The sequence below is a fragment of the Nestor notabilis genome, unplaced genomic scaffold (genome assembly GCF_000696875.1).
Source record: "Nestor notabilis isolate BGI_N333 unplaced genomic scaffold, ASM69687v1 scaffold9044, whole genome shotgun sequence".
NCBI lineage: Eukaryota > Metazoa > Chordata > Aves > Psittaciformes > Psittacidae > Nestor > Nestor notabilis.
Genome location: NW_009926038.1, coordinates 1 through 12,691, shown reverse-complemented (window position 1 = coordinate 12,691; position 12,691 = coordinate 1). Strand labels below are relative to the sequence as shown.

Sequence of the window (12,691 nt, the reverse complement as noted above, 5' to 3'; positions counted from 1 at the left end):
TTTCAAGCAGTTCTGCAGATACAGGAGACAGCATCATATCTGTTCTAAATCCAGCATGGCAGCAGCAACCTCTGCCTGGGTCATTCTCCAGTTCTTCAATCTTCATTCAAAAAGCTACCTTGAGCCTCTCATAAAAAGTGGTATCGTTACAGGGAGACGTTGAATCTTCCATAAAGCAACACTACTCAATGAAGAACTGACTCATAAAAAAGTTACCAGTTCCAAACCTCCTTGCACGTGATTGTTAAGGAACTTCCATAAAATACACCTCACGTATGCCTAATATATTCAAAAGATTCCTAAGAGATACTGTGTCTGTATTACAAAAAACACTATTGTGTGCACCTTCAAAGGATGTCCAAGGCCTGTTAACAATGTGGTGTTGCATGCAGGCAGCCACTGCAGCAGAAATACAGCTGTACAGCTATCAACATGAACTTGTCTGAACTGACATTATACTTCCTATGGATATTCTCTCGGTTAAAAAGACAGCTTGAGAAAACAACATGCAGCACCAAGAGATTATAAATAAATTGGGATTAAACCTAAAAGCTGTCTACAACATGTTCATATATGCCCTCAAAGATTCTTATGGCTAAAATACTGTTTTTTCTGACAATACTGTTCTCATTCTGAGATGTTACAATGAACAAAATGTATTTTAAAATCATTCTTTTGCACACTGAAAAAACTAATTATTTGGCAACTCCAACTACAGCTCAACACAACCAAGGTCACAAAATAAAGCCTCCATCAATTAAATAGAAACTTTTTCATAGAATTTTAATTTTCCATGTCCAGATACAAGCTCTTGCACAAATGAAACTGTTGTAATTGCTTCAAATGTTTTCTTTAAAATCCTTTTGCAGAGTTTCTGCTGTTCTAGTGAAAAACACTGCACGTTTTCCCAACAATTGATACTAGTGAAAAAGCAGAATTCCTCCCCTTAAATATGGAAAATATCACTACTAAAAGAATTAAGAACAAGAGACAAAAGCTGTATGTAAATTTGGGTTACACTACTGTCTGTATCAAAAGAAAACAAAACAAAACAATCAATACCCACGTTCACTGCCATCATTTTCTGCATTCATTTAAATTTCAATCATATAAAACAAAATTAAACTAAACCACTACCACCACAAAAGCTTGTTTTGCAAATCTCACCACACTGAAGTGTTTTAAGAGTCACATTCTACTTCAGTGTGTCAAACAAACCCCAAACCACATGGGTTCCACAAACTCAACAAATTTTCTGAACTGCAGAGCCTCAAGCTGAGGGTCATATCTGAATCTCTATGCTATCTGTCCTAATGTTTGAAATACAGAGAACTGCTATTCATACTAACAACTTACTTTCATTGGCATGAGCGCAAGGAAGTCTGTGACAAGGTTATGAATTTTGCGAATGTAAAATTCCTCTTGGTAGAAATTTTCAGACCCCACAACAGATTCAGTCAGGAACAGGAAGACATTATCAGCAACTGCCAGCTCTGCCATCGCTTCATCTGCCTCAGTGAATTCTGCAAGAGCTGGGCCACAAAAAAATCACAAGAGGGGAAAAAAGAAATTACAGGTACCTGTTATCAAACAAAACGTATTTCAGAACACCTGGCTAACATGCAAACTGACATGCTTCTAGCCACTATGGTTTTTTCTACCATACAGGAAAACACTAGACTAGAATATACAAGTTAATGTTCAGTGATGATCTCAACTTTCTTCTTTAGTAAGTGGTAAAGCACATAACCCACTTATCCAATCAAATCTAAGGCTGTGAACCAAGAATCACAAACCAACCTTAATTAAACATTAATTATAATGTTTACGTTTTCTTTAAATATATATTCTGGAGTAGACACAATTCTGACCTAGTAAGGAGCCTGAGAAGCTTATGAAGTACACAGATTAAGGGGTGGGAAAAAAAAACCAAAAAAAAAAAAAAACCCAAACAAACAAACAAAAAACCCAAAACATTAAAATAGATCTGTCCTCTCAAGATACTGAGGTTTAACATTTACAGGTGTATTCTTTATTATTCTCTATTTAAGCGTTCAAATAATACTAAAGCTGCTAAAATGCAATCTTTCACATTTCCAGTACATTAAAATATCTTTCACTTCAATGAGACATTATGCAATATTACTGTCTAACAACTAAATATTTCTAAATCTGTACGTTTCAGGGCAATTCTCAACAACTAAACTCACATACTGAGAAAGCTTTAAAGGAGTGCCAACTGTAATTTTATCATAAAGGCAAATACTAACATTTCAAAAAGGTAACAGTTACTTTGACTTCTACCTCTTGCAAGTTCTGAATACTAATGTGCAGCAACTGCACTTCAGGGTAATTTACCTGTCACATCGGATAATTGGGATATTCCTCGTAATGCTAGCGCCCAGGCCAATCTAACAGTAGCTTGCAGGCCTGGTAATTTCCAAGGCTGAGACTCCTGAAGACGAGTGTGTATTGTTGCTATATACTGTCTTTCCGCTAGCAGAGGGAGTCGGTGCACCAAATCTTGAAAAACAACAAACACAACACCAACACCCAGTAAATGAATGTGAAAACAAACATGAAAAATCCTACCAATTTGTTACAGATCAGTAACAAAATTGGTTAAATGACAATTCATCCATCTGCACAACATAAGCTCTTCGGGAAACCTGCTAGCATTACCTTCACGATCTTCTGTGCCTTGATCCAAAGAGCTGACATCAAAGCAGTAAAGGAGAGCCATGAGAAGAGACAAGTTCACACCATCCAATGAGCCATCAGCTTCCACTGTTACTTTCTCCAGGTAACTTATGAGGATGAGAGTGTCATCTTTACTCAGTGGTGACTGGCAGGACCACACAAACAGACTCTCAGCCAAGGACTGGCGGCATTCTTTAATGAGGTCAGAAACCTTTAAAAGAAAAACCAGACAAAAACACTGAATATAAATATTCCAGTAACATGTTCAGTTTGTCCTTCACAGTCAATCAGGATGACTAGATTAAATTTAAAATCACTCTAAAGACAACAGCTACAGAAAATGTTGGGGTTTTTAATTGTTAAACAACAAAAAGCACACTTGTGCTTGTTAAATGCATCCATATTTCCATGTATTTCATACAAGGTTTGACTAGATATGCTGGAATATGACTAAATCAGCATCTCTGTCAAGGTCAGGAGACACGAGTCGACACAGAACATTTATGACTGTATATGTACCTGTCCTGGGTTCAGCTACAGCAGTCATTTTTTCTCCTTCTTAGTAGCTGGTGCAGGGCTGTGTTTTTGACTTTCAGTCTGGGAACAATGCTGATAACACCGATGGTTTTAGTTGTTGCTAAGTAATGTTTACTCTGACCAAGGACTTTCTCAGTCTCATGCTTTGCCAGAGAGGAGGGGAAGCCAGGAGGAAGCAGAGACAGGACACCTGACCCAAACTGGCCAAAGGGGTATTCCATACCACAGCACGTCATGCCCAGTATAGAAACTGGGGGGAGTTACCCGGAAGGCCCAGATCGCTGCTCGGGTCGGGCTGGGTATCGGTCGGCGGGTGGTGAGCGGTTGTGTCCTTTTCCCTTGCTATTCCTCTTATCATTATTATTGGTAGCAGTAGTGGTTTGTATTATACCTTAGTTACTGGAGAGCTGTTATCTCAACTCGTGGGAGTTACATTCCTTCGATTCTCCTCCCCATCCCTCCGGGAGCGGGGGGAGGAAGGAAAAGGGGGGGGAGTGAGCGAGCGGCTGCGTGGTTCCAAGTTGCCGGCTGGGCTTAAACCACGACAGTACCACACAAAAGTCACATTGTGTCTGCAATACACAACTACGCTGGTAGTGATAGCCAGATAAGGACATAATCTTCTCCTTCTCCCAAAAGAGATGACCTCAGCTGACTACAAAAATACAAAACTTTTAGGATGCTGAGAAACATGAAAGACAATTAAAGTTAGAACTTTCTTCCCCCAAAGAAAATATTTGTATCAACTTCAGAATACAAATAGAAATTAAATCTATCATCCCCAATTACATATGGAACAAATATCATGCCCAACATAAAGGATACCAAGCCTTTTCATATTAAAAGTATTTAATTTTCTTTTTATGTGGCAAAATATTGCATGCTATGATACAATTAAGTACAATGGCTATTGAAAACAAACTTAGTCTTTTTTCTAACAGTTGCAACAAAAACTACCTGTTTTCAAACAAGGACATTCATTTAATTTGTTAACTTCAGTCCTCCCCCTCAGTTTTAACTTCTGCTAATGGCCTTTCATAATGATCTTCGTAAAACCATATTTTATTTAGCTAAATTGTGAGCTTCTGATAACGTTCTTGCCCTGTTTCTATTGTACCTGGTTAAATAAAAAATAGCTAGCTACAAGTGTTCTGTTTCTGGTAAAATCACACATATGGAGATACTTTTCAGCATTTAACAGCAAGAGATTTGTGCACAGACTCCAGTAGAATAATAGTTCTAGTGAATACACCTAAAAGAAAGATTAACAAAAAAAAAAAAAAAAAACCACAACAAAAAAAACATCTAACTAAGCATTAAATGAATTTTAATGTTAAATTAAGGTAAATTAAGGTAAATCAAAAGGATATCCTTTGTATAGTTTCTGGATTAATAGCAAAAGTGTAAAACTAGTTTATTTAGTAGAAAACAAATTGACTGATTATAACATAGAACAATTTTGAGACAGATCACCCATTAGAATGAAGTAGAAAATAATTATGTAGAAAATTATGTAGAAAATAAACCAATGCTTAAATTCTTCCTACTAGAAGCATACTCTGCAGTTAGTCACAGTCTCATTTAACTTCAAGGATTACAAAAACGAGAACTCATTTTCAAGCAATTCTCACTTCAGTATTAATGCTTCAGCTCATATGAACACACTGAATTATTTAAAAAAGCATTATTTTCCTGACTTGATTTCAATCTCTTATACTAATCTGTGAACTGTAGTTTGCTATTTTTACTCCAATGGTGCTGATAATGATGGTGCTGAGAGCAGATGATTTAATACAGTCTTTAGAATAAAATCTAAAAAAACAAACAAAAAAAAAAAAACAACCCCAAAAAAAAAAATTACACATACTGTAAATATTAGGGTTACTTTCTTACTGTCCTTGATTACACTTTTTCACTGAAAACAAGGTATGCCCTAGCATCAGGGAGCAACAGTAAAACTGAAATTCAGGAAGTAATCTGTATCCCACACTGATACAGTACAAGCTGTGGAGTAGTTACGATGACCCCAGCCAGTAATAGAGCTTGCAAAGGTAGAGAACAGAAACTAGAAAATAAAAATTAAAAAAAGGAAAAAATAATTCCTTGTCTCTTGGCAGTCTACCTGTATTCTAGTCTGTGCAGTAATTCAGAATAATATTCACACCCAGCAAATATTTACCTCTTTGCGATGTTTCTCACTGCCCAATCCTCGCTCTCTCTGGAGTTTATCAAATTCATTGTTCAAATCAATGTGTGACACAAGAGTGAGGATCTTCTGAGTCAAACCCTGCTCCATTAGGTCATCTGTAAAGCGTGTTGTCATGGATATTAACTCTTGACTATATTGGAAAGAATATAAATTTAACAATTAATTATACTATTCCCAGTCACAGAGGTGGTCTAATATAATGAATCCCATCAAATGTGTTTGTTGATGGAAAATGTACAACTACATTATATACATAAAGTAACTAAATGTGCATGGCTAATCAGTAAGCAGTGCCCTCTCAAAACATTACACCGAATGGATACAAAGTCTCTAGATAATTGTAGGTACAAGAACATGGAACATGAGAATACAACTTGTATCAGCTAATTAAGATTTCTATCAAAGGAAAAAGTACTACACATAATATGCACTAATGAGCCTAATTAGTCCTAAAAGAACTCAAAGCAAAGAATTTTGATGAGCTCATCACCCTAATACAGACCTGAGGTCAAACGTCCACGTCTTGCCTTGGCGGGACTGGATGAGGGTTCGGAGTGAATTGGCAATGCATCTTTTTCCATCCCAGTATAACAGAACAGCCACTAGACCTCTTGTAAGGCCAGGAAAATTAGGTTGCTGGTGTTCTCCTGTTGAATGAAAATGCATAGAATAGTCACAGAAAGTCTACCTTACACACTTGGGTAACAGCTCTACATCTTTGCATTTGCAATCCAAATACAAGTGTAGAATTCAAAGCAACCATGATTATTCACTATCACTTTGGTTTTTTTCAGGCACTTAAAAGATATCACAGGTATTTTGAGAGCTATTATTTAAACTGAAATTCAATTATTAAAACATCAAGAAATTCAGAAGAAATAGAAGTGAAAGTCCATAAATATCCTAGTCCAAATGGCATTTGCAACTTGTATCTACCCATCTTAATAATCAATTCAAGCTGATTACCAGCAAAGTATCTTTTTTTATTCAAAATTAAATTTTCTGTCTGAATTTATATCGAAAACACAAGTTCAAAATAGAAAGTGAGGTTGATTTGAAGATGGCTTTCCAAAGGTGACAAATTTGCAAGCTACTTCTTTAACGAATTATTAAAATGTTAATGATGAACAACAGCTAGTAGTAATAACTAACAATTCTATTTTAATAACTCTGAAACCAATTTTCTACATGCAAAGCATGTGTCACTTTCTCGAATACTTCTCATGATCTAATTGGTTAATAGATTATGATCCAAACAGAGTCACGCATCAGTGTATAACTAATACATACTTTGAAGAGCCAAGATCTATTACACTGCTTTATGGAAAAACTCTCAATCAATTATTTTTAAACTATTTTCAAATTCAGTAATAGAGAAAGTAAACCATAAAAACCCCTCAAATTATTTTCCCTTTTGCAATAGCTGCATGAAATATGAACATTAGGTTTAGAACACTGTTACTGTACTACATTACAGTGACAGCTGATTTTTTTTAAGAACATTCTATATTCTAAGGCCCTGACTGAATCACACATTCATGTTGAGCATAGACTTAAACAAGAAGGCCCTATTTAAGCTGTATTTCTCCAGCTCTTAAATATTTTCCCTTCTCACCAGCTAGAAGGAGCTCAACAGCTGCCAACTCTCCAATATCAAAGAGGTCACTGAGGATAAAAGCTTCTCTGATGAGTTGCTCTGGTAAAAGCTTAGTTCCCTGCTGACCCTGGATAGCAACCCCTTCTGTACTTGCTTTCTGAACTTTCTCATGCTGCTGGACATTCTTTGGCTGCAAGAGAAACAAGCATCATAAGTTACTCAAAATGGCAACACCAAATACTGAATAAAGCTTTACAGATTAATCCTCACAAATATAGTTCTGACAGGTTAGGTTGTCAACATAAAAACAAAGGCAGTGTTTTTAAACACAGAAATAGTAACGGCATCCTAAAAATGCTTTACACTCACACAGCAATGGTCTCTTTGTGGGGACGTACCAAAAATAATCATATACAATTGGTGTTGACATTTAGTTTACTCAGAATAAAGGATACAAAGTAAATTTTGATACAATTCTCAATAGGAATTTGTATCAGCTCAAGAAAAGACAGCTGGGTTGTTGATCAGAACTGTTGCATTACTCCAAAGCACTGTTTTCTACATCATTCTTTTTTCTATTAAACTCAGACACTAAAATATACTAACAAAACTCTATAATTGACTGTTAAATTTTCCATCTTATCTATTTAAAAAGCCATATACTATTGCAGAAGTAACCCCACTGAAAGAAGACGTATTTCTAGTTGCTACCTTGAGATCCATCACCCAAGAAACAGCAAGGTTTTCCACATCATCTCACATTCCTAACTAGACACAACCTATACCTTGTAAATTCATGTGTTGCCCTGGTCTTTGTGTTCATTAACCTGACTGAAGCATGAGTATGGATAAAAAACAGACAAAATAGTTTTGTGCTTTATTTCAGACATATAAAAGTAGTAAAAAAAGCTAATACTTGACTGATGGATTATCAGATACTTCTACTATTCCTTTCAAAATAGCATTCAAGTAATGAGAGGGGAAAAAAAGTTATAAAGAAAATCATCCTGTACAAGACAGAAGATAATACATATCATTCAAGCTACTTGTATTCTTACAGCTGAACAAGATTATTGTAACACATTTGTCTTATGTATTGTAATAGTGTATAACAAAAAAGGATGGTTAGGTATATAAACAGTGTGTCATACAACAGTACAATACAGAGTAAATCGTCATCTCTCCGACTCATTCCACAAGACAGCGTTCATCCAGTACCGGATTTCTGAAGAGAGAAATGAAGTCCGATTTGTGTTTCTTTAAAACCTGGTCGAGGCGATGAATAGCTTCAGGTTGCCTTTTCCAAATGGCATTCATTACAGTCTGCCATATGTCCTTATATGGACCCCACAAGCTGGCAGCTAAAAGAAATAAAACAATGTATTTTGAATAGAAAAAGAAAGAAAAAAAGACTATTTCTACACTATTTTCAATAAGTAGACTTTTTAAACTTACTGTTAGTCTCAGCATGACAGTATAGACTGTTATGTCCATCAAGCAAAGCACATTTTTCTTTCTTAAGACACAAAAAAACTACAACAGTGGTCCAGTATAAAACCTAATTGCATTTAGGGAGCTAGAGAAGCAGAAAAGATGATGTATGCAGCAACATTCTGGGCCTGAAAGTCGTCTTATAAAGATATTCAATACAAGCTCTGTAATTTTTCTATCTTGGGTAAGATTAAAGGATAACTAAAACCTGCACAGCAGACCTTGAATCTGAATGTAACTTGGCAAGACAGGCTTGCTGCTTTCCATTTCTGACAAAAAAAATCCAAAACAGAGCAATACCCAATATATGAGGATTGAAAATGAACAGTAGTGTTATCAGAATTTGTCACGTCATTGCATCAGTCTGTAGAATAAAAAAAATTAGAAACTGAAAACCTAAGATTAAAGGCAATATTACATAAGTAACAAAAATCATAAACCTAAGGATACTTTCTTCCACATCTACTCATCTTTCTCAATTTGATTTAAAAAAATAACATACATGTACTTTTGATCCCTAAGACACATTTGCTGCTAACATTCTGTACGTGAACTTCATAAAGATATGAATTTCTTGTACTAGAAATAGACAGATGACTATAAATCATTACCTGACTATGTTTAGAAGAGATCAGATTATTTCTGGTAGCTAGCAAGCACAAATATATTATTCAAGAAAAGTCTGACCCTACTCTAGGAATACAGTCTCATCTTCCTCAACACTGAGTTTCCTTTGCATATAGAATGATAGATCAACTTGGTTGCAGAAGACCTTTAAGATCATCGAGTCCAACCGTTACCCCAGGACTGCCAATATTTCAAAACTGAATTTAGTACAACTAAAACATGTATAATTCAGAACTCAAAATCTGTAGCATGAAGACTGCACTAGAAATTTCCTTATGATCAGGTCTCATGAAAACAGAGTATCAAACTAGTCTTCAGACTTCATTGTCTAAATTCGTTGCCAGAATCATTGTCTAAACAGAAAACCTTACAGTTGGAAAATTATTCTTACCACCTAGTATTAACATTCCATTAAAAAAATAAAAATAAAAATTAAAGGCCCACACTAAACAGAAGTATCAAAATGTTTCCCTTGCTACATTTCACTCATATCTGTGAAAGTTTCATATTCTACACACAAGTCACTGCTAAATAAATACCAGATAAATGTATTACCAACTGCATTGTTTGCCTGGAAGCTACCACAGAACAACCACTGCCTGACTGCAGGTAGCTTTCTGTGTTTCTGAGCAGCTACTGAGACGGTCTCTGACCCAAAGGTATTATAAGCTAGCAGTGTTTTTTGCATGCTACAGCTTTGCTAGCAGAAAAGCTACATTAAGATGCTGCTGCCCTCCTTCATTCAGAGTCGCTTGTTCCCAAACCATGCACATGCCTGCTCCATTCATTAACCCTGACAGACCGATGATCCAAATCAAAGAAGTGGGGGCAGGGGAAAAGCAAGCAACATTTTCCAGAGTTCTTCCAATCTTGTTTTTAAAAATCAGAGTATCTCATTAACACAGATTACAAAGTGTCCCTGTTAAATCATAAAAACGAGTGAAAGAGCAATGCCTGAAACACACAAAGAATGAGTGGATAGTGAATGGCAGAGACCTCTGAAACCAGCTTTGTTTCTGGAGAAACGACAAAATAGAACTATGCCTTGCAGAGTAGCCTACATACACAGAATACTAGCATTTCATCTAAAACTGGTTAAACTTACCCCTTCCCTCCCTTCTTGTTTTTAATGTACAAGTTAACACTGTGGTATAAAATCAAGTACAGAGGCAACATTTTAACTTCCCGTAGCTCAATCTGACCTCACCCTTAACGGGTTATCAAGGCCTAACTCTTAAGGTAAACCTGACTAGATGCATCCAAGTCAAACATACCCACACCTCCTCTTGACCAGGCTGCTCATATTAAGATAGCAAGCAAGAGGTAGCTACTCTGATATGAAGATGCCCCTCTTTTTCATACAACCAACACACCACCTTGAAGTAAGGCAATATGCTACAGGAATGCACTGAATAATAAGGCAGCATGAGTCAAATCAAAATCTAGTGAGTGAGCATGGAGACAAGAGCATGTCTCAGAGCAAGACCACTTTGTTTCAGTCAATTTCACCACTACCTAAAGTGTCTTGGAAGCAGCAAACCAGGTAAAACATTGTCAGTTTTATTCTGTGGCAAAGGAAGAAACCACACAAAACAAGAATAAAAACAAAACAAACCCTCTCACCCAAACTCAACACTAACAAAAGCTATCCTCATTTACAACACAATTAGCAGTGTCATCTGCTGCATCTGAGTGGACAGCCTGTAAAAAAGGACAAATCCTCTCTCTTTTTTAAGTACCAGTGTTTTAATCATACAATATTACCCCTGCCTAGACAAATTCACTAAGAATAGCTACTAATGGATGAACAATTTCACACTCCGGACTGCAACTGGCTCTCCCACATAACTTCAGAGTTCAGAGATTCAGCACTCAAAACTGTCTTTTCACTCTTATTAAATTACTGAGCCAAATAAACATGACCAGCAATCCACAGTGCCTACCAAAAGCTGTTCAACTATTTTCCTGGCCTATTTGTTTGCTCTTGTCCCTACAACCTAATTGCTTTGCACCAGCCCAAATACTGTAAGGCATTAAGACATTCCCATCAGGGACAGCAAGGAAGGACAGGTTGGGCTGCCTCTTACGGCAATAACAGCAGTTGACACTTATGCCTGAAGTTTTTGCCAAATTATAGACTTAACCACACTATGTCTGTCCCAACAAATAATACACTATAACCTAAGGCAAAATCATCATTAGTTCTAGTGCCACATCTGCTTTGAATTTTATCTCATCTTTCATGTATAAAACTCCTTGTTCCATTATTTTTTAATTATAAGGCTAGAGAATCTCTTGCCATCTCTTTACACAATAAAGTATGTATTCTCATTTGAACTACTTCAATTTTCACTTTAACGAAGTCACGTTTCAAATAAAGGGTCTTTCCTTCATCGCTGCTATTCTGTGAGGGGATAAGGAAGTAACTGAGTCACTTAGATCAAAATCTGCTACCTGGAAAACTTACTCCTTGCTTAATAGAGGAATTGAGCTTTTCATTTTATTAACTAGTCAGTATGACATACACCACCTGTCATGGTTTAAGCCCAGGCAGAAACTCAGAACCATGCAGCTGCTCACTCACTCCCCCCATAAACAAGTGATAGTTTATGCATGCCTGAGGGTCCTTCACTCCAGTACTGTGTCCATTTTTGGGCTCCCAGAGCAAGACACTGAAATAGGGAGCCAGAGAACAGGATTAATGAGAAGAGGCTGAAAAAACTAACCTTGTTCAGTCTTAAGAAAACAAGGTTAAAGAGGAATGTGAGCTTTATTATCTTCAACTATTGAACGGCAGTATACACAGGGAAGAGACAAGAGGTACTCCCCAATAGAAGATGAGCAGCAACTTACACAAACTGCAATGCAAAGCTTCTAATTAGTCATCAGGAAAAAGAATCCATTCCCATGAGGGTGGTCACATATTGTAAGAGAGGTCCAGAGAGGCCTCTGGGAGGATCTTTGTCCCTGTGAGTATTCAGAACTAGTTTAGATAAGGACCTGAGCCACCGTGATTGAGCTGGCCTTGCTTTACGGGGATGGAAAAGGTGGGGTATTGGGCCAGATGACCTGCTGGGTTATCCTCTGATTATCTAGTAATTTCCTTTTGTAGTAGATTTATTTCCCTAGTTATACTGGGTAGATGCTGCCTTAGTAACGCAAGCTGCAACTTGTGATTGGAAAGGACCATAGCTGATCCTGACGCTAATCCTTAGCAACACTCAATGGAAGAGAAACCAGCTCAACACTTCCAGACTCCTTTTGGTAGCACTGAGCAACATTTACGGTGCGTTTCTTATTCGCATTTTACTGCATGCAGCATTAATGGATAAGGGCGATTGATGCTTAATCACACACACACTGAGCTACCACAGTCCCCTCGAACCACGGTGGCCTTTGCTCCCTCATGTCACCACCTTCATGCACTCCTGGCCGGGACTAACCAGGCACGACGGAGCTCCGACCGCGTAGCTCCATCACAAGGCTGCCTGTGCGCGGCCTGAGCGCCCCGGGTACCGCCGCTTTCCCCA

At 37.2% G+C, this 12,691-nt stretch overlaps 1 protein-coding gene across 1 annotated transcript in view; it reads right to left on the bottom strand.

The window, feature by feature from the left end:
* NUP205 (nucleoporin 205kDa) overlaps window positions 1–12,505 on the bottom strand; it is a gene marked incomplete at its 5' end in the record, with an annotated part of 51,475 nt that extends 38,970 nt beyond the window's left edge. Inside the window, 8 exon segments of the mRNA XM_010013328.1 lie at window positions 1,357–1,532; window positions 2,359–2,523; window positions 2,683–2,911; window positions 5,417–5,576; window positions 5,949–6,093; window positions 7,062–7,233; window positions 8,262–8,404; window positions 12,472–12,505. Coding sequence (XP_010011630.1) covers window positions 1,357–1,532; window positions 2,359–2,523; window positions 2,683–2,911; window positions 5,417–5,576; window positions 5,949–6,093; window positions 7,062–7,233; window positions 8,262–8,404; window positions 12,472–12,505 — 1,224 coding nt within the window.
* Window positions 12,506–12,691: the final 186 nt, after the last annotated feature.